The 21269-nt window shown below is 38.2% G+C and overlaps 2 protein-coding genes across 2 annotated transcripts in view; both read right to left on the reverse strand.

Moving 5' to 3' along the window:
* Window positions 1-6837, reverse strand: part of POLN (polymerase (DNA directed) nu) — a 90524-nt gene extending 83687 nt beyond the window's left edge. Inside the window, exons 1-2 of the mRNA XM_010000244.1 lie at window positions 6705-6837; window positions 1650-1711 (exon numbers count right to left, since the gene is read on the reverse strand). Of these exons, the coding sequence (XP_009998546.1) occupies window positions 1650-1711; window positions 6705-6837 (195 nt within the window). The remainder of the gene's footprint in view (window positions 1-1649; window positions 1712-6704) is intronic.
* Window positions 6838-14691: 7854 nt separating this feature from the next.
* On the reverse strand, window positions 14692-20261 carry HAUS3 (HAUS augmin-like complex, subunit 3). Its single transcript, XM_010000245.1, has 4 exons — window positions 19332-20261; window positions 17849-18285; window positions 16237-16465; window positions 14692-14955 (listed from the first exon to the last, which is right to left on the reverse strand). The coding sequence occupies exons 1-4, from the start codon at window positions 20259-20261 to the stop codon at window positions 14692-14694; spliced, it is 1860 nt and encodes a 619-aa protein (XP_009998547.1).
* Between the last annotated feature and the right edge of the window lie 1008 nt (window positions 20262-21269).

The following is a 21269-nucleotide window of genomic DNA, read 5'->3' on the forward strand; positions in this document are numbered from 1 at the left end:
AGCAGGAAGATTTTGAACCTGATCTCACACAGAAATAAAAGTGTAATTTCTCTGTGACTTCTCTAACAGCTCCACAAAGCAGTTTTCTACTCATTTTTAGTCTCAGCATCATGCATAAGCATAGGATTTACCCACTCTACTGAAAAGTAACAGAAGCCTCTTATTATTACTACACTTTCTGTCCTTGCAGCACAGCCAGTCTCCTTCAGTACCTCTGTTGTAATTACCATTCCAAAGGCTAAGGCCTTCTCACTTCAAAAGAACCACAAGTTACTGCTGTGCAGGGCTCCATCCATTCCCCAAGACAACAGTTTTCACTGATCAAAGGATATCGTCCATCTCTATTCAGTCTGTATTGATTGAGCAAGCCAGAATGACAAAGCCAGTATTTTTTATTGGTTTTGCAGTAATTCCTCAACCCAATTCCCGTATTCCAAAACCTCAGAACTATGGAGACAAACTGCTTGAAATCATACTTCACAGGATCAACTAGTCCTAAGTAAACAGAAAAAGGGAAATAATTAAGCTTTTGCTGCTACCCAAATGGACAGTGGTTCTTCTGAACAAAGGCAGATTAATTTGACTTAAGCAATACTAATCAAAAAATGAACACTACAAAAAGTTACCATAATAGCATAGAAGGGCCAAATGTTTAAGAGCTGTAGAGAGACAACTAATCCACTCAAATGTATTCTCCAGCCAAACTTCAAATAGTTTTATTGTTTAACACAGCAGAATTTGAATTAGGACACTCAAGTAATTATAGAATCAGGAATAAGCAATTATCTTTTAAAAGGTTCAAAAATAAGAATGAAGCCGTTTAATTATCAAGTCAGAATAATGCAGCTGGAGCTACAATTAACCACAGAAAGAAGCAGCAGCTTCCAGGAAGAACTGATCTTCTCTTAGAAATAACGACATGGCTGGAAAGAGAGAGAGAAAACAACTCCCAAGACATAGTTTCATAATTTATATGGATGTAGGAAAAATTCACTAGAAGCAATAAGTAAAAATCAGCACCTCATCATCACAAAACAGGTTCCATTACTATCTATGTAAACCCATAGCTGCATGTCTATCTATGACCCATACAAAAGAAACAAATTTTCTGCATCTTGAGAAACCCAAATGGATGTGGAGTGTGCAAAATGCACCAGAGTGAGGAAGGCTCTGAAATTTGCAGCTGGGGTGGAAGTACACTTGCAGTACCTGCAATTCATCAGTCAATGGATCTTGCAATCACAGCCTGAGCTGGGGCTGCCAGTTATCCATTACTGTTCTTGTACTGATACTCACTCACACGCACATTAAACCAAATTCACAGATGATTAAACCAAAAATTAAACTTCCTAACGCAGAGTAATTTTTCATATGATTAGTCAGTGATAAGAGGTCTGAGAACATTTTTAAACCCTGGAAAGCATCTAAATGTGGCCACCAACTAACTTCCTATGACAAGGATAACAGAAGGGGCATCAAGATTCTCACAGGTAAATAGAGCCCAAGTGCAAAATATTACACAGGAAAGTTATGTGAACTGAGTGTATGCAATATATTGTGAAAAAGCTTATGAAAGACCCCATCTGTAATGACTTCAAACCTGCTATAAAGATTGCTTTAAGTCATCTTCAGTCTTAGAATATGCTTGCCTTTTCATTTTTCAGATGTGCATCCTTATCACCCAGTTTATTTTCCTTTGTCTTCTCTACACCTTTAAAAAACGAATAGGAAACATGATGCAGTACAAGTGAATCTGAAAGCAGTGCATATAACTTAGGTTACATAGTGTTACATTACTGACACTTTTACCCAATCTAAAATAATTGTAATAATTTAAGGAAAATGGTTGTCATGGAAAATTTTAATATCATTAATGCTAAAAAGGGCCCTGCAGGTTCCCAGTTATACACATGCAAAAGTGTACTCTGTCCCAATTAAGAAAAAAAGAATTTGGATTTGCTACAAAGCAGACAAACATTTTCCATGGTATTAAGAAGAGTTATTGCTATAATACCATAAATATGCACATTCCCTTCTTTCAAGAAAATACATCCCATCTTGGTCTGAGAAAAGCTGGGGGCATGGACAAGAAGAAAAAGAAAAAAAAACACAGACTCTACACACTTCACATAATTCAGCTGTTTTCTTGGAATTAGGCAGTATTATTCCACAATAACTTCATTCAGTAAAACACTATTTGCATATATTTTAACATATCGTGCCCTGCTTCATCGCTGATCATGCTTCATCTGCAGAGGATAATTGCCAACTCAGTAGGTACAGGAAGAGGAACAGAAGAAAAAAAGAGAACTCCACTGAAGTGCAGGTCCTTCCAGAGCTGATAGTTAAGAGTTCCTTTAGATTTTTTTTACTGCCCAGCCAAAAGGCACATCACATGGGCAAAATACATATTTGTTCCCTTCTAACTCCTGGTTCACAATGTGTACAACACTGCAGTTTTCAGCTATGAAATTTGCATCACAAACAGCAAGACACTTAATGAACCTAATGTTCTGATGACCAGCATCAATTAAAGCATAAGCTGATCTCTTTTATACATATATAGAGAAACTGCTAGAAAAATAATCTAGGCAAACCAGGACACTGTACCTAAAATACTGAAAAGAGCATTTTCAAAGACCAGCAAGCTTAGTCTCCAGAAGAAACTGAGTTTATTACTTTAAAGTATCACATGCAAGTTCATGTTGGGGTGTGTGTATATAATCAGTTACTTACCTGCAGCTCAGACTTCTAACCTGAGCTGTTAGAATAGGTAATATGGCATAGCTGTATTTGTAGCTTCAATCATTTTAATTTTGGTTTTCTTGACATTTTCTACAATAAAATTGTAATTTAAGGATGACAGTAACCGAGTTTACACTCAATCCTTTTAACTGTTTCACAGATAGATACTTTTCCTTGACAAATTCACCCTCCAGAGATGAGGATTACGTTTTTCCCCCTTCAGCATGCAGTATTCAGTAAGATTGGTATTTAAAGGGCTAAGTAACCTGAAATTTCAGGTTTATGAAAACGTATCAGCAGATGGCAGTAGGCGCCCATTCTTGCCTTCAAACTCCTAAAGGCTAGATGGAACCACTACAAGCTCTACTGCTAAGTTAACCACAGAATTTCACCTCCTAATTCAACATCGCAGATATTTATCCTGTTTGAACTCAACCTTTACCTTCTAAAGACAAATAGTTTTTCCAATAAATAGAATTTAATCTTTAAAGACTAAAACAGTTCAATAGTTTGAAACAGACAAACTAACATGACAGGTTATGGTTTGTTTAAGGGAGGCTAACTTTTGCTTGTCTCCAAATCCCTGCTTACCAGCTAAAGCTCTATATACAGGCAATTTCCTAAAAGCAATTTAAGTTAATTTGTTCTATAGCTGTACACTAGAAACAACTGTAATTAAATCATGGAAAACAAGAGCAAGAAAAGCTAGTCATGTGACCTGCTGCCACTAAATTATCACAGAATTTTTTGAGTTGGAAGGGACCTTAAAGATCGAGTTCCAACTCCCCTGCATGGGCAGGGACACCTCCCACTAGAACAGGCTGCTCAGAGCCCCATCCAACCTGCCCTTGAACATCTCCAGGGATGGAGCCCCCACAGCATCTCTGGGCAGCCTGTTCCAGTGTCTCACCACACTCACACTGAAGAATTTATACCTGATCTCTAACCTAAATCTCTCTTCTTTCAGCTTAAAACCATTCCCCCTTGTCCTCTCACTGCAAGCCCCTGTAAAAAGACCCTCCCCAGCTTTCCTGTAGCCCCTTCAGGGACTGGAAGGCCACTGTGAGGTCCCCCCACAGCCTTCTCTTCTTCAGACTGAACAACCCAACTCCCTCAGCCTGTCCTCATAAGAGAGGTGCTCCAGCCCTCGGATCATTTTCTTAGCCCTTCTCTGGACATGCTCCAACAGGTCCAGAGTTGGACACACTGTTCTAGGTGAGGTCTCACCAGGGCAGAGTAGAGGGGCAGAATCACCTCTCTCCATCTGCTGGCCACACTTCTTTTCATACAGCCATGGATGGAGTTGGCCCTTTGGGCTGCAACTGCACATTGGTGGCTCATGTCCAGCTTTTAATTCACTAGTACCCCCAGGTCCATTTCCACAGGGCTGCTCTCTAGTGTGACCTCCCCCACCTTGTATTCTTATCTTGGGTTACCTTGGCCCAGGTGCAGGACCCTGCACTTGGCCTTGTTGAACCTCATGAGGTTCACCTCGGCCCACTTCTCTAGCTTGTCCAGGTCCCTCTGGATGACATCCTATCCCTCTGGCATGTCGACCTCACCACTCAGCTTGATGTCATCAGCAGACTTGCTGACGGTGCTCTCGGTGCCACTGTCAATAGAGTTAATGAAGATATTAAAGAACAGTGGACCCAGCACTAACCCCTGAGGGACACCACTTGTCACTGTTTTCTATCTGGACTTAGAGCCGTTGACCACTACCCTCTGGACCCAACCATCTAGCCAGTTCCTTATCCACTCAACAGTCCACCCATCAAATCCATATGTCTCCAATTTAGTGAGAAGGATGTTGTGGGGGACCGTGTCAAAGGCCTTGCAGGAGTCCAGATAGATGACATCCACTGCTTTTCCCTGGTCGACTGATGTACTCACTTTCTTGTAGAAAGCTACTAGGTTGGTCAGGCAGGATTTTCTCCTGGTAAAGCCATGCTGGCTGTCCTGGATCACCTCCTTGTCCTCCACGTGCCTTAGCATGTCTTCTAGGAGGATATGTTCCATGATCTTCCCAGGAACAGAGGTGAAGCTGATAGGTTGGTAATTCCCAGGGTCCTCCTTTCTAACCTTTGTAAATATGGGTATAACATGTCCTTTCTGTCTGTTACCAGATACTTCATCTGACTGCCATGACTTTTCAAATATCATGGACAGTGGTTTGGCAACTCCATCCACCCAATTCCTGCATAACTCTGCGATGTATCTCATCAGGTCCCATGGACTTGTGTATCTTCAGGTTCCTCAGATGGTCACAAATCTTATCTTCACTTACAGTGAAGGGGACTTTGTCTCTCTGGTCTGCATCTTGTGGGCCATCAACATGAGAGTTGTGAGGAGAGAGGTTGCCAGGGAAGACTGAGGCAAAAAAGTTAAGAACCTCAGCCTTCTCATCTGTTGTTACCATTTCACCATTGTAGCTCATTACGGGGGGGACTCTTTCTTTAACCCTCCTTTTCTGGTTTATGTACCTGTAGAAGCCCTTCTTGTTTTTCTTAACATCTTTTGCCTTAGCCTTCCTGACCTCATCCCTGCATAACTGGGCAGCGTCCCTATACTCTACCCAGGACACCTGTCCCCTCTTCCACTGCATATGTATATCCACCTTGCCTTTTAGTTTGACCAGCAGGTCCCAACTCAGACATGCTGGTCTCTTACCTTCCTTGCCCGATTTCCTATACCAGGGGGTTCAGACTGTTCTTTCACTCCCCAGTGAATAGATTTAGCAGCACTACAAAGAAGACAGCAAGCTCATTTGCCTAAAGATAGCAGGTACCTTCACAGTGTGTTTTAAAAAAGAGAATCTGTAATTTCACAGTTTTACAGAGAGTAAATGGATCATGAGTGGACAACATAAGAAAATAATAGATACTGCACAGAACAGAGAGTTCCCCAGTCTAAGACTTAAAACATTGTAGAGGAAAATTAAAGGGAAAATGACAAGGCAGCAAGAGAAGCAGAATAGCAGATGAACTGAGGCAGAAGAGGGAACTAATGTTCATTAAAATAATCTGTGTTTTGGTCCAAATGTACCCTTTTAAAATGAACCCATCCCATATTTCTTCAAATGTGTATCAATGATTTACACAGCCATGAACTACAACCCTTTTCAATGCTACACTATTAGACTCCACTCACTGATCCAATACTTTACTACTGAAAGAAGAGCTGAACTGTTATTTATATAAAACTGAGGCACAACAAACATCATGTACCCAAGAACAAATGCTAGATTTAAATTCCATCAACCAGGGAACAGGATCTAGTTCTCAGGAGAAAACAGTTAATTTTCTATCTACTTCTTTCCAGAGCTACAAGACTGGAAGACTATGAAATGCACAGAATAAAGAATAAAATTCCATCTTGCAAAACCTCCCTAGTATCCACAACACTCTGAGTAAGATTTGCTCAACAGAGTCAAAGGTCTGCTGAGTTACTTTTAACATTCCTAATTTGCTCTGCTGCTGGGACTTTCATTTGCTCTTCCCCCTGGAATTTCACAAGAAGCAAGTTGCTAATGAACACATGTTTAAAGGACAGGCATGAGTCTGGAGACTTCACAGGCTGTCAAGTTCCCAGTACCTCTAGTTATCTTTAAATATCTAGTCCAGAGTCAAGTTAATGTATACATTTAATTTAGAGTATTGGTTAATTACGAGTTTAAAATTCTCATCTACTTCTATACCACACTGTAGGAATATGAAGAAAAAAAACAACACACAACCAAATCGAGGGTACTGGTGAAATCCTAGTTCCTTGCAGGCACATAACTTTATTGAATCAGAAAAGTCCCAGCAAAAGTCAGTTACAGCTTAATTCACTTTCTAAACCTAGAAACCTAAACTGTCACTTTCTTTTTAAATAGAGACTAGATACTGTTTTGTTTGTTTCTGTTTCAGTTTTTCAACTGAAAATAGAAGCACTTAAATAGCATAAAATTTACTCACTCTGGTTATTTTTTCTGCTAGCCTGAACTTCTCCTACAGGAATAGACTGCAAAGCTGCCATAATCCTCCGAGCAATATCAGATAAAGGCACTTCAGAAGTCTCACATCCTATGTATGATGTATACTGTTCCATTTCTAAGATTAAACCTAAACACAGAACATACAAAAATTGTGCATATCAGGGCCACAAAACAATCTGCACTTACATTCTGTTGAAATTAAAGACAAAATACAGTGGACATGTTCAGCCATTCATTCTGTACAGAAAATGACATTTCCACCCTAATGACATTTCCACCATCCTTGGAGAGCCCCTAGATACAACATAGATGGGAAAATCAGAAACAACAGTATCCATACTGATGACTTTGTTGACTTTCTATAGTTAAGATCAGAACAATGTATAAAACTTAACACAAAGACAAGACCAATACCCAATGTTTAAAAATATTTAAAAGGATTCAAGCTGTACAAGTCAATTGCTCTACCAAAAACTGCCGTTAAGTAAATTACTCCTGTAGAAGTTAATCAGTGGAGTTTTGTCATTCTGGTCTTCTCCCACTAAATCCAGCATGAGTAACTTTCAAGTGAAGTTCAACAATTAACAGTGTTTACTCTGCTCACATGGAAATATTTTTCTTAGCTCAAGCCCACAGGCAAATTGCAAGTTTGAATGCTTACAAGTAGAAACATTTGTATCATAGAATCAAAGAGGAATGTCCATCAGCTGCATTAGTACTGGCTATGCCTATCTCTCTCAAATTTTATAGTAAGCATGTGAAAGGCAGAGGAGCAGAATGACTTTCTCTTCCCTAACATTCCAGGAGACAGAAATATAATCTTTCCCCCTGCACAACTCCTCCTAACTTTTATAATTAAGAGAAACGCTTCTTTCCTACACAGGATAAAAACACTCCCTGACTTCTCAGGGTGGGAAGCAGCAATCTTAAAGCCTCGGGGGCACATCAAAATGAGTACCTAGCAGAATAACAAAGAGGACACTATGCATGAGAACAGCTTAAAACCAACACACAAATTCACCACAAATACTGACAACACTGAATTTATAGTGTTTGGCATTTAATAATAAACACAGTATATAGAGTTTAGCAGCATGAAAGCCCTAAAAAAGACATCCAACCAGTAAGCTAAAAAAATAATTAGAAGTTTTAAAAATAAGTTAAACTCCATAAAAGTCTGCCGTGAAAATTGTTTTAAGACTACTGTTACTGAAATTAAAGCTAATTTACTAATCTTCATCACTATGTATGATGTTTGAAAGCAAGTGCAGCTGATCCAATCAAAATACAAAAGAATGGAAGTTAACATACTATAAAAGCCTACTTAGTTCTATTGGTATATTAGGAAGGTATATAGAAATGCGATGAAGAGCCTAAAAATGCACATGAAAGCAGAAGTTTGAAAGCATCAGTACTCAGAACTGAAATGCCTATCATTATACATTACAGAGTAAACTGAGAACTCCAAAAGGTAAATTTAAAACTCTCTCTTTGAGGAGGCCAGTATGAGTATGAACTGGTTTCAGTGGAAAAAACAGGCTGTAAGTTGAATTAAGAGATAAGGGAATTGTCTTAAAACAGATGGTCTGGGTATGTGAAACAGGTTCTGGTACATATCCCAATACATTTCTAACAAAAACAAATCTTCTTAGGAAAACTGTAAGAGAAACAATCATGGAGTATCTGTATTAGAGAAATTACTTCAGAAGAAACATGTTCCAAAATCTGGAATGCCTTCTCTGCATGTATTTTTCAGTTTACACAGCAAAGGTTCCTAGCATGCAAGAAAACTTAGCTCAAGGGTATGAAAAGGTTTTTTTTGTGCTATGCTGTGTGCAGTGGAAACCAACATACAGGATAGCAAAAGAGCAGCCTGAATGTAATTCATTTAAATATCCAATATGTTACTTCTTATAAAAGAACCTTGACAAAACTGAGATTTGAACTTGGTGGGCAGATGCCAAAAGCCATAAAGCAGCATATAATCCCAACTTGGCAACTGTTGCAGTTAAACATACATCCCAATAATAGATACATGTTAGTCTTGATAAGGTAATACTTATCATTCCATAAACTTGTAGATAGTCTACATTAACATGCTTTCCTTCCGTAAAAGTACACTGAAGTTTAAACACTAAGAACTCCACTTGTGATATTCTCATCTTCCAGATCACTGACTTTAGCCTCAGACTGCTGCTCAAGTTTCTCCACCATCTCTTTCAAGTGGTCTTCATCTTTGAAAAAATACACATACAAGTTTCTTTCCATCTGATGCAGCTTACTGGACTCTATAAAGTCTCTCTTTAACTTCACATCAGCAATCAGATCCATAAGGAGTTGATTTAGTTTCTTTAAATCAGCTTCTATTTGACGAAACTGCTCAGTAAGCTCCTAACAAAAAATAAAAGATTAAAAAATTATTATATTTACATTGTTAATACACTAGTGGGTCATCACAAAAAACAAAACCACAGGTGATAAGGGTTTCCATTCAACGTGTGTACCTTTTGAGCTCCTTGTAATGGTACTCTTACCAGATTATGAAAATGTAATTTCATTTACTTGTTTACTAAACCAGATGAGTGAAGACCATAGGAATCTGGTCCTCAACTAGATAGATGGATGGTTGAATACATTTTCAATCAATTACAAGTCTTCATAGCTAGTCAAATCTTAAAATATAACAAAAAAAAAAAATCCAACCTGCCCTTGAACATCTCCAGGGATGGAGCCCCCACAGCATCTCTGGGCAGCCTGTTCCAGTGTCTCACCACACTCACACTGAAGAATTTATACCTGATCTCTAACCTAAATCTCTCTTCTTTCAGCTTAAAACCATTCCCCCTTGTCCTCTCACTGCAAGCCCCTGTAAAAAGACCCTCCCCAGCTTTCCTGTAGCCCCTTCAGGGACTGGAAGGCCACTGTGAGGTCCCCCCACAGCCTTCTCTTCTTCAGACTGAACAACCCAACTCCCTCAGCCTGTCCTCATAAGAGAGGTGCTCCAGCCCTCGGATCATTTTCTTAGCCCTTCTCTGGACATGCTCCAACAGGTCCAGAGTTGGACACACTGTTCTAGGTGAGGTCTCACCAGGGCAGAGTAGAGGGGCAGAATCACCTCTCTCCATCTGCTGGCCACACTTCTTTTCATACAGCCATGGATGGAGTTGGCCCTTTGGGCTGCAACTGCACATTGGTGGCTCATGTCCAGCTTTTAATTCACTAGTACCCCCAGGTCCATTTCCACAGGGCTGCTCTCTAGTGTGACCTCCCCCACCTTGTATTCTTATCTTGGGTTACCTTGGCCCAGGTGCAGGACCCTGCACTTGGCCTTGTTGAACCTCATGAGGTTCACCTCGGCCCACTTCTCTAGCTTGTCCAGGTCCCTCTGGATGACATCCTATCCCTCTGGCATGTCGACCTCACCACTCAGCTTGATGTCATCAGCAGACTTGCTGACGGTGCTCTCGGTGCCACTGTCAATAGAGTTAATGAAGATATTAAAGAACAGTGGACCCAGCACTAACCCCTGAGGGACACCACTTGTCACTGTTTTCTATCTGGACTTAGAGCCGTTGACCACTACCCTCTGGACCCAACCATCTAGCCAGTTCCTTATCCACTCAACAGTCCACCCATCAAATCCATATGTCTCCAATTTAGTGAGAAGGATGTTGTGGGGGACCGTGTCAAAGGCCTTGCAGGAGTCCAGATAGATGACATCCACTGCTTTTCCCTGGTCGACTGATGTACTCACTTTCTTGTAGAAAGCTACTAGGTTGGTCAGGCAGGATTTTCTCCTGGTAAAGCCATGCTGGCTGTCCTGGATCACCTCCTTGTCCTCCACGTGCCTTAGCATGTCTTCTAGGAGGATATGTTCCATGATCTTCCCAGGAACAGAGGTGAAGCTGATAGGTTGGTAATTCCCAGGGTCCTCCTTTCTAACCTTTGTAAATATGGGTATAACATGTCCTTTCTGTCTGTTACCAGATACTTCATCTGACTGCCATGACTTTTCAAATATCATGGACAGTGGTTTGGCAACTCCATCCACCCAATTCCTGCATAACTCTGCGATGTATCTCATCAGGTCCCATGGACTTGTGTATCTTCAGGTTCCTCAGATGGTCACAAATCTTATCTTCACTTACAGTGAAGGGGACTTTGTCTCTCTGGTCTGCATCTTGTGGGCCATCAACATGAGAGTTGTGAGGAGAGAGGTTGCCAGGGAAGACTGAGGCAAAAAAGTTAAGAACCTCAGCCTTCTCATCTGTTGTTACCATTTCACCATTGTAGCTCATTACGGGGGGGACTCTTTCTTTAACCCTCCTTTTCTGGTTTATGTACCTGTAGAAGCCCTTCTTGTTTTTCTTAACATCTTTTGCCTTAGCCTTCCTGACCTCATCCCTGCATAACTGGGCAGCGTCCCTATACTCTACCCAGGACACCTGTCCCCTCTTCCACTGCATATGTATATCCACCTTGCCTTTTAGTTTGACCAGCAGGTCCCAACTCAGACATGCTGGTCTCTTACCTTCCTTGCCCGATTTCCTATACCAGGGGGTTCAGACTGTTCTTTCACTCCCCAGTGAATAGATTTAGCAGCACTACAAAGAAGACAGCAAGCTCATTTGCCTAAAGATAGCAGGTACCTTCACAGTGTGTTTTAAAAAAGAGAATCTGTAATTTCACAGTTTTACAGAGAGTAAATGGATCATGAGTGGACAACATAAGAAAATAATAGATACTGCACAGAACAGAGAGTTCCCCAGTCTAAGACTTAAAACATTGTAGAGGAAAATTAAAGGGAAAATGACAAGGCAGCAAGAGAAGCAGAATAGCAGATGAACTGAGGCAGAAGAGGGAACTAATGTTCATTAAAATAATCTGTGTTTTGGTCCAAATGTACCCTTTTAAAATGAACCCATCCCATATTTCTTCAAATGTGTATCAATGATTTACACAGCCATGAACTACAACCCTTTTCAATGCTACACTATTAGACTCCACTCACTGATCCAATACTTTACTACTGAAAGAAGAGCTGAACTGTTATTTATATAAAACTGAGGCACAACAAACATCATGTACCCAAGAACAAATGCTAGATTTAAATTCCATCAACCAGGGAACAGGATCTAGTTCTCAGGAGAAAACAGTTAATTTTCTATCTACTTCTTTCCAGAGCTACAAGACTGGAAGACTATGAAATGCACAGAATAAAGAATAAAATTCCATCTTGCAAAACCTCCCTAGTATCCACAACACTCTGAGTAAGATTTGCTCAACAGAGTCAAAGGTCTGCTGAGTTACTTTTAACATTCCTAATTTGCTCTGCTGCTGGGACTTTCATTTGCTCTTCCCCCTGGAATTTCACAAGAAGCAAGTTGCTAATGAACACATGTTTAAAGGACAGGCATGAGTCTGGAGACTTCACAGGCTGTCAAGTTCCCAGTACCTCTAGTTATCTTTAAATATCTAGTCCAGAGTCAAGTTAATGTATACATTTAATTTAGAGTATTGGTTAATTACGAGTTTAAAATTCTCATCTACTTCTATACCACACTGTAGGAATATGAAGAAAAAAAACAACACACAACCAAATCGAGGGTACTGGTGAAATCCTAGTTCCTTGCAGGCACATAACTTTATTGAATCAGAAAAGTCCCAGCAAAAGTCAGTTACAGCTTAATTCACTTTCTAAACCTAGAAACCTAAACTGTCACTTTCTTTTTAAATAGAGACTAGATACTGTTTTGTTTGTTTCTGTTTCAGTTTTTCAACTGAAAATAGAAGCACTTAAATAGCATAAAATTTACTCACTCTGGTTATTTTTTCTGCTAGCCTGAACTTCTCCTACAGGAATAGACTGCAAAGCTGCCATAATCCTCCGAGCAATATCAGATAAAGGCACTTCAGAAGTCTCACATCCTATGTATGATGTATACTGTTCCATTTCTAAGATTAAACCTAAACACAGAACATACAAAAATTGTGCATATCAGGGCCACAAAACAATCTGCACTTACATTCTGTTGAAATTAAAGACAAAATACAGTGGACATGTTCAGCCATTCATTCTGTACAGAAAATGACATTTCCACCCTAATGACATTTCCACCATCCTTGGAGAGCCCCTAGATACAACATAGATGGGAAAATCAGAAACAACAGTATCCATACTGATGACTTTGTTGACTTTCTATAGTTAAGATCAGAACAATGTATAAAACTTAACACAAAGACAAGACCAATACCCAATGTTTAAAAATATTTAAAAGGATTCAAGCTGTACAAGTCAATTGCTCTACCAAAAACTGCCGTTAAGTAAATTACTCCTGTAGAAGTTAATCAGTGGAGTTTTGTCATTCTGGTCTTCTCCCACTAAATCCAGCATGAGTAACTTTCAAGTGAAGTTCAACAATTAACAGTGTTTACTCTGCTCACATGGAAATATTTTTCTTAGCTCAAGCCCACAGGCAAATTGCAAGTTTGAATGCTTACAAGTAGAAACATTTGTATCATAGAATCAAAGAGGAATGTCCATCAGCTGCATTAGTACTGGCTATGCCTATCTCTCTCAAATTTTATAGTAAGCATGTGAAAGGCAGAGGAGCAGAATGACTTTCTCTTCCCTAACATTCCAGGAGACAGAAATATAATCTTTCCCCCTGCACAACTCCTCCTAACTTTTATAATTAAGAGAAACGCTTCTTTCCTACACAGGATAAAAACACTCCCTGACTTCTCAGGGTGGGAAGCAGCAATCTTAAAGCCTCGGGGGCACATCAAAATGAGTACCTAGCAGAATAACAAAGAGGACACTATGCATGAGAACAGCTTAAAACCAACACACAAATTCACCACAAATACTGACAACACTGAATTTATAGTGTTTGGCATTTAATAATAAACACAGTATATAGAGTTTAGCAGCATGAAAGCCCTAAAAAAGACATCCAACCAGTAAGCTAAAAAAATAATTAGAAGTTTTAAAAATAAGTTAAACTCCATAAAAGTCTGCCGTGAAAATTGTTTTAAGACTACTGTTACTGAAATTAAAGCTAATTTACTAATCTTCATCACTATGTATGATGTTTGAAAGCAAGTGCAGCTGATCCAATCAAAATACAAAAGAATGGAAGTTAACATACTATAAAAGCCTACTTAGTTCTATTGGTATATTAGGAAGGTATATAGAAATGCGATGAAGAGCCTAAAAATGCACATGAAAGCAGAAGTTTGAAAGCATCAGTACTCAGAACTGAAATGCCTATCATTATACATTACAGAGTAAACTGAGAACTCCAAAAGGTAAATTTAAAACTCTCTCTTTGAGGAGGCCAGTATGAGTATGAACTGGTTTCAGTGGAAAAAACAGGCTGTAAGTTGAATTAAGAGATAAGGGAATTGTCTTAAAACAGATGGTCTGGGTATGTGAAACAGGTTCTGGTACATATCCCAATACATTTCTAACAAAAACAAATCTTCTTAGGAAAACTGTAAGAGAAACAATCATGGAGTATCTGTATTAGAGAAATTACTTCAGAAGAAACATGTTCCAAAATCTGGAATGCCTTCTCTGCATGTATTTTTCAGTTTACACAGCAAAGGTTCCTAGCATGCAAGAAAACTTAGCTCAAGGGTATGAAAAGGTTTTTTTTGTGCTATGCTGTGTGCAGTGGAAACCAACATACAGGATAGCAAAAGAGCAGCCTGAATGTAATTCATTTAAATATCCAATATGTTACTTCTTATAAAAGAACCTTGACAAAACTGAGATTTGAACTTGGTGGGCAGATGCCAAAAGCCATAAAGCAGCATATAATCCCAACTTGGCAACTGTTGCAGTTAAACATACATCCCAATAATAGATACATGTTAGTCTTGATAAGGTAATACTTATCATTCCATAAACTTGTAGATAGTCTACATTAACATGCTTTCCTTCCGTAAAAGTACACTGAAGTTTAAACACTAAGAACTCCACTTGTGATATTCTCATCTTCCAGATCACTGACTTTAGCCTCAGACTGCTGCTCAAGTTTCTCCACCATCTCTTTCAAGTGGTCTTCATCTTTGAAAAAATACACATACAAGTTTCTTTCCATCTGATGCAGCTTACTGGACTCTATAAAGTCTCTCTTTAACTTCACATCAGCAATCAGATCCATAAGGAGTTGATTTAGTTTCTTTAAATCAGCTTCTATTTGACGAAACTGCTCAGTAAGCTCCTAACAAAAAATAAAAGATTAAAAAATTATTATATTTACATTGTTAATACACTAGTGGGTCATCACAAAAAACAAAACCACAGGTGATAAGGGTTTCCATTCAACGTGTGTACCTTTTGAGCTCCTTGTAATGGTACTCTTACCAGATTATGAAAATGTAATTTCATTTACTTGTTTACTAAACCAGATGAGTGAAGACCATAGGAATCTGGTCCTCAACTAGATAGATGGATGGTTGAATACATTTTCAATCAATTACAAGTCTTCATAGCTAGTCAAATCTTAAAATATAACAAAAAAAAAAATACAATAGAAAAGCTAAATAAATTTTAAAATTAAACCATTAATTATCAGCTACAATTCTCCCAACTGCTATTCTTACGATAGTTCAATTTAAGCAGGCTAATGATCTACTTGCACTTAATTTCCTTATTAAAGGAATTACTTTTCTTGAGAAACACTAGCAATTGAAAGAGATATCACTATATTTTAAGAGGTAATTTGAATCAATAGAAAGGTATTTGATTGATTTAATAACGTGTTATCCCTAAATACAATTTATTCGAATTCCAAAGACTCCTTTTATAAAAACGCCTGTTCTGTATGTTGCAAATTCACTTGACAGATGAAAGTTTAAAACATATTTTCATGTATTTAACTGAGGCAGTATTATGTAACAGAAGACTTCACTCTATACCCTTCTGAGGTATCTACAATTAAAAAAGCAACTATATGTTGCATTAACAACCCCTACTCCCCTTCAAAAGAGGCTCTTAAACCCAACACCTGGGAGCTCTATAGCAGGATTGTCCGAGTACAATTGTCCTTCAAAATTCTCATATTTGTGTTTTACCCAAATGAGCCCATGGCCAAGCTTTTTAAGGGGTCAAACTATACTATTCAGATGCTACAGGTAACAGTGGAAAAAAGCCTGTCTGAAACAGAGAAATTCAAAAAAGTTTTCCAGTGACACCCTGTCCAGATGACACGTTTCCCCACACCATAAACTTTCTAGTAATATATGACTGTATATGCCTTTGAAAGAAAAAAGTTAGATGCAACAATTTGCTCAGAAACTGATTATATCCTGCCAACATTTACAAAAATCTAACATTGGCTAACAACAAGTGTAAATACTGAGCCTACCATCATTATGCTAATAAATTAGTTGCTGACATGTGTGAGCCAGTTTGTGTGTCTATAGACTTCATGCTACATTTTTCTCACTAAAAGAATGTGACACATAATTGTAATAATTTTAATAACTAGATAAGGGCCTACCGGGTTACGGAGTTGTATCTGGTTTCCTCCACGATACAGGGCATCATGCAGGGTATCTACATCACTTTTTAGCTTGGACAAAAGGAGAGATTGTTCCTGAGAAGATGCTGCTAGCTGATCTTGTACTGTAGCACAATCCTCCTTTAACTTCTGAGCCATCTGCTCCAGGCTTTTGTATGTTTTTAACAACTGCTGCTTTCTATTTTCTCCTTCCAGAAGCTGATATAGCCTGCAACAAATGAAGATAGGCACACAAGTATTTTTAAGTTTCCTAAGAACTTCTGTCATTATCAGTGAAGAGAAGACTTCCATGTTGAGAAGTCAGACAGAGGTTTAGTAAAGGACAGTTCTGCTCAGGGTACTCTTATTACACAGCTGTATTTCCCATTGATTTCATTATTCTATTTATATATAGCTAGTACATAATTAATAGGACTCAAAAATACTTCCGCATTAACAGCAATGAAGTACCAAGGTAACAGTTCATAAGTACACAATGAATGTAAACAGAAGCTGACAGTGCTTTTGCCAACTATTTCCCAGCTTTGCTCAGTTGCTACTACCACCTCTGCACATTAAAATTTTCAAGAGTTAAGTACTGATATAGAATCAGATTGGCTTTAATAAGAGCAGGAGCTGTATTTCAAAAGTAACTGAGTTTCCTTCAAGCATCTTATGCTAAGAAAACTTGCAGGGTTTAGAATTCTTTCAACTTCCCTTCACAATCACGAATACTAAGGTGTGCCTTTTTTAAAAAAAATATATGTGAAAAAGTAGCCAGACAACATTCTGGTTCAGTGGTTCACAGACTTAATAATAAACCTGAACAAAAACGGTACAAGTTGCCAATGTAAACACAAAACAGGAGCAAAATTAACACTGCCTAAATTTTGCAGCTATTCACTGCGCAAGACTACACTCAACTATCACTTAACAATAATTAAAAAACACTTTAAAGAAGAAGGAAGAGGCTGACATTAACACACCTCTAATTATACAATAAAACTCATAAAAATGTTTGCAGTCTTGAAGTGACAGCAACACAGCACGCATTCCTACTGTATCACCTGAGCCATAAAGGTACTTTATTATTTAGGTGGTCATAAAACAGACTCCTATATGAGTGACTGCAGCCACATCACAAATCGAGCAGTAAAAATGGACTAAACGCATTTCATATATTCAAGGAGTTTTTCCTCTCCTCTACCACATGGGGGTTTTTGCAGACTAAGCTGATGAGGCCACACATATGATCTGGAAAATCACCTTTTCACAGCTCTCTACATCTGTACATTTAGGACAACTTTCAAGAGGTCCCACTTAAGGGCACAGGTTTGGCTTTAAACATTCCTTATATTCTGGCTATTGCTTGGGAATGCTTCAGCAATATTAACAAGATGGATAATGGGTGTTTTTCCTCAGGCAAACTTGAAAAGAATTTCAAAGGATAAGAAAGAGGCAAGTCTCATATCTTGAAGGTTTCAGTCCTGAAGAATTCAAAATACTAATTAGCTGCAGCAAGTAGCTAAGAAGTCTGTTATATGCCTAAGCCTTGATCTCCCCAATATTATTTCAAAAGAAGTCAAAGTTCAATAGTGATCATGATGCTTACCTGCAAGAGAAACCATCCTTTGAACTAATGATGTTTCTTGGCTTTGCACTCTGAGTTTGCTCAGTTATCACCTGCAGTCTTTGTTGCAACTCATTACTGCTCTGTTTCAGAGACTCTACCAAATTCTCAACCTGACAGCAAATCTCCTTATGTTTCTTCAACTCCAGTTCATAGGCTAGCTCAATAAGTTCAAATGATGCTTTCTGTCTTATGAAATGCCTGCATATTTCATCCTGTCTTGCAGCATAATATTCGTGCTGAGCAATCTGATGATCCAAGTACCCTTTCACCACTGGTGCACTCCAAAGTCGTGCTTTCTCTTTCAGAAGAGGAAGCAGTTCTTTATTGTTTATCTGAGTTATATCTTGTCTAAGTCTTGAAATTTCATCATTTAAATTAGATATTTTGGCATCGAGGTCTTCTTGTTTCTTAATATCCTGCAGAAAGCAAAATATTTGTCAATTTCTTCAGGGTTCCCTCCAAGCCACTTCCCTAATGCAATTCTTTAGTTCACATGAGATTCATGTAGTTACATTAAAATCATTGAATCTTTTGTATCTACAAAAATTAAGTGAAAACTCCACAAATCATTTTACAGAACTTCACAACATAAGGCAAATACATATTTACAAAGTAGATATGAAACAAACAGATTTTAATAAAGAGTAATTTCATTCTATTGAGGGCCAGGAAACAGTTCATTGTGAAAAACTAGAAGCACTGATATTTTACTTAACACCCAGATTCTAAGCATGTCAAACTGAAATCCCACATGCAAACATAAATTTTTATACTCTGTCAGATGACTATCAACACTGCTATCAGAATCAATCTTTTTCAAATTCCGTTAATCAAGGACTATACGCCAGTCATGCATAAATAAAAATATAGAAACTGCCATGATACCTCAAGGGAGTCTATGACTGGCATCGGCTAATATTTTTCCTTCTGTTACGATTTCTCCACATCCTTAAATTCCACTAGTCATTATCCACCTGACAGATTTCTGGAGATTCAACTATCAAGCCATTTACTTGGTATTTAAGACATGTCACCACAACGTCACCATGTAACAAATACTTGAATTTCAAGAGTCAGTGAACTAAATCTTTATGTTATGGAATATAAACAGAAATATATCAGACTACCTCCTCAATATCACAAAATTTCAACCAATGTTAAGCTTTTGTTTGTTGTACAAACAACCAAGGGCCAGTTATAATTTGAAATTTCAAAGTTAAACTAAACTGAAAAGGTTCTACTAAATTTTAGGTTTTAAGGTGGACTTAAAGGTACTCTGCCATACCAAAAATTCTGTAAGTATAGAAACTAGATCTATTTCACAAGAGGAGTTTTGTGCACAAGACAACTATGTAAAAATAGTTAAAATAACAATAACTCAGAAATTCCTTTTACTACATCCCAGTTGAACATGCCTGCCTGTTTAAAACTCCACTGCCTTGTACCACTTTTTGCAGCTTACCTTGTTGTCTAAGGACTGCAGCATGCTCTCTGCACATTTGATAGCTGATTTCATGCCCTCCTCTTTAGCTTGCATCTGAATCAGCTGATGTTGAGCAGAAATATATGCTGCCTGGAGCCTGGCTATCTCTTGAGTCTCTTCACAAACTTCCTCAGCCTCATTGCAAGTGACTTGCTTGCTTATATCCCCAAGCTGAAAGCTGTCTTCATGACAACTTTCAACCCATTCAGACATACCTTGATAAAAACGGGGGTTTTTTTTAATGTATGAGGTAAGTGCTGCAGTGCTTTGTTCTTCCTGAGACAAATACTTGTCCAAAGAAAGCTGTGAAAAAAACACTGGGTGCTGACCTGACCCTTGTTCTGAATCTGAGGCAGTGAAGAAAGAGGACAGTTTCTTAGCTGCATCTGTAAGAGACACAAGTTCACTATTAAGCTTATTATTTGCTGCAGTAAACATTTCCAGTCCTTCTTTCAAATATTTATGTGCTTCTTCCTCTTTGCTTTTAAATGTTTGTAACACGCCGCTGTTTGCAGCAACCATCATTTGAAGCTTGTTTTGCCGATGAATTTGAAGTTTTTTTAACTCCTTAAGAGTTTGAAGCTCATCCTCTAATTTCTTCAGTTCCTCCTCTTCTTCCTCCTCCTCTTGGCTACTGTTCTTTGAACCCACGGGCTTCAAAGTTTTAAGGACTTCATCCAATGCATTTCCTTCCAAAATGGGTTTACCAGACTCAAGAAGATTATCAAAATCTTGCAGTTCTTTTTCAGACACCACGTGCTGCTCACTCACATTTCCACAAAACCACTCCAGAAATGACTTCTCTTCCGAAGACTCAAACATCCAGTCAAAATCTTCTCCATCAAGCTCATCAGCTTTTGGATATCCAATTTTCTTAAGTGTTTCCACAAAATCATTTCCACAGCTCATGATTAAAATATTTTTTGTAAGTAGAAAAGATCCAAATACATTAAAAACTCTGCAGCATTATTCCAGTTGTAATTTTTTAGTAATTTAAAATCAATATTCAGTATTTAAATAAAAAGAGTCTGCACAGGAAAAAGGAAGTGCCAGATCACACCAGAAAACTGAATGCTATTAGGGATTAGAGTGAGTATTCAAAGACTAGAAAACATTTTTTCAGGGACATATTAATGTGTTTTGTTCACCGAATCATGACATATACTGCTACATTTTTGCAAAGGTTTTTCCTTAATTCACATAAATTTACTCTTCAAATAGACTGCTACCACAAATTTAAAAGCAACAGGTCTAACCATTAATTCTTTGGCCTGCAAGTAACTTACTTATATGGGTTTTCCTCATATTAGTAAAAAAAACCTCACCCACAATCGTTTTGCCTTCCAAAATGACAGCTTTCAGTTAGTTCTACAAACAAAACTACAGTGACCTTACACTGCACTTCAAGATCTTGCTTGTAATTACTTTTTTTTCTTCAGCAGCAAGCAGAATCTTGTCTTCTAAAGTTCTGTTGTAAAGTTTCTTCTGAAAATGGAAAAAAAAAATCCTTTAACATAAAAATATTCCAACATAAGACTGCAGGTTTTTTGACAAATAAAAAAATAATTAAAATTAAGATCAGCATAAGTACTCTTGTGAGAACAGTTACAACTTTGAAGTTACAAGAAAAAGGAGCGTGTTGTTTTTTTTGTTTCCCAGCAAACAAATCATCAGCTTTGGAATCCTAAAGTGAGCGCAACAGACAGCAAGGAATAGGATAAATTATCAAGAAAGTCAGAAGCAATACTCTGGCGTTAATATATAAATATCCAGGGGATTATTCTTCTTTGTTGATGTTACTTAATACTTAGTTTCTAGGACACAGAATCCACTAGAAAGCCCCATTTTGCCTGCCGGCCTGGAAGGCATCAGTGCTGAACAATTAAACGCATCCTTCTGAAATTCTGCGTGTATTTA

The sequence above is a fragment of the Chaetura pelagica genome, unplaced genomic scaffold (assembly GCF_000747805.2).
Source record: "Chaetura pelagica isolate M959 unplaced genomic scaffold, ChaPel_1.0 scaffold116, whole genome shotgun sequence".
Taxonomy (NCBI): domain Eukaryota; kingdom Metazoa; phylum Chordata; class Aves; order Apodiformes; family Apodidae; genus Chaetura; species Chaetura pelagica.

What these genes read in the sequence shown, in the direction of transcription:
- HAUS3 (XM_010000245.1), bottom strand. Translation starts at nt 20,261, where the DNA reads ATGAGCTGTGGAAATGATTTTGTGGAAACACTTAAGAAAATTGGATAT. An exon ending in AAGGATGGTTTCTCTTGCAG is followed by an intron (nt 16,466 to 17,848) that starts GTAAGCATCATG and finishes CATTTGTTGCAG; the next exon opens with GCTATATCAGCTTCTGGAAG. An exon ending in AGATACAACTCCGTAACCCG is followed by an intron (nt 14,956 to 16,236) that starts GTAGGCCCTTAT and finishes ATTTTTTGTTAG; the next exon opens with GAGCTTACTGAGCAGTTTCG.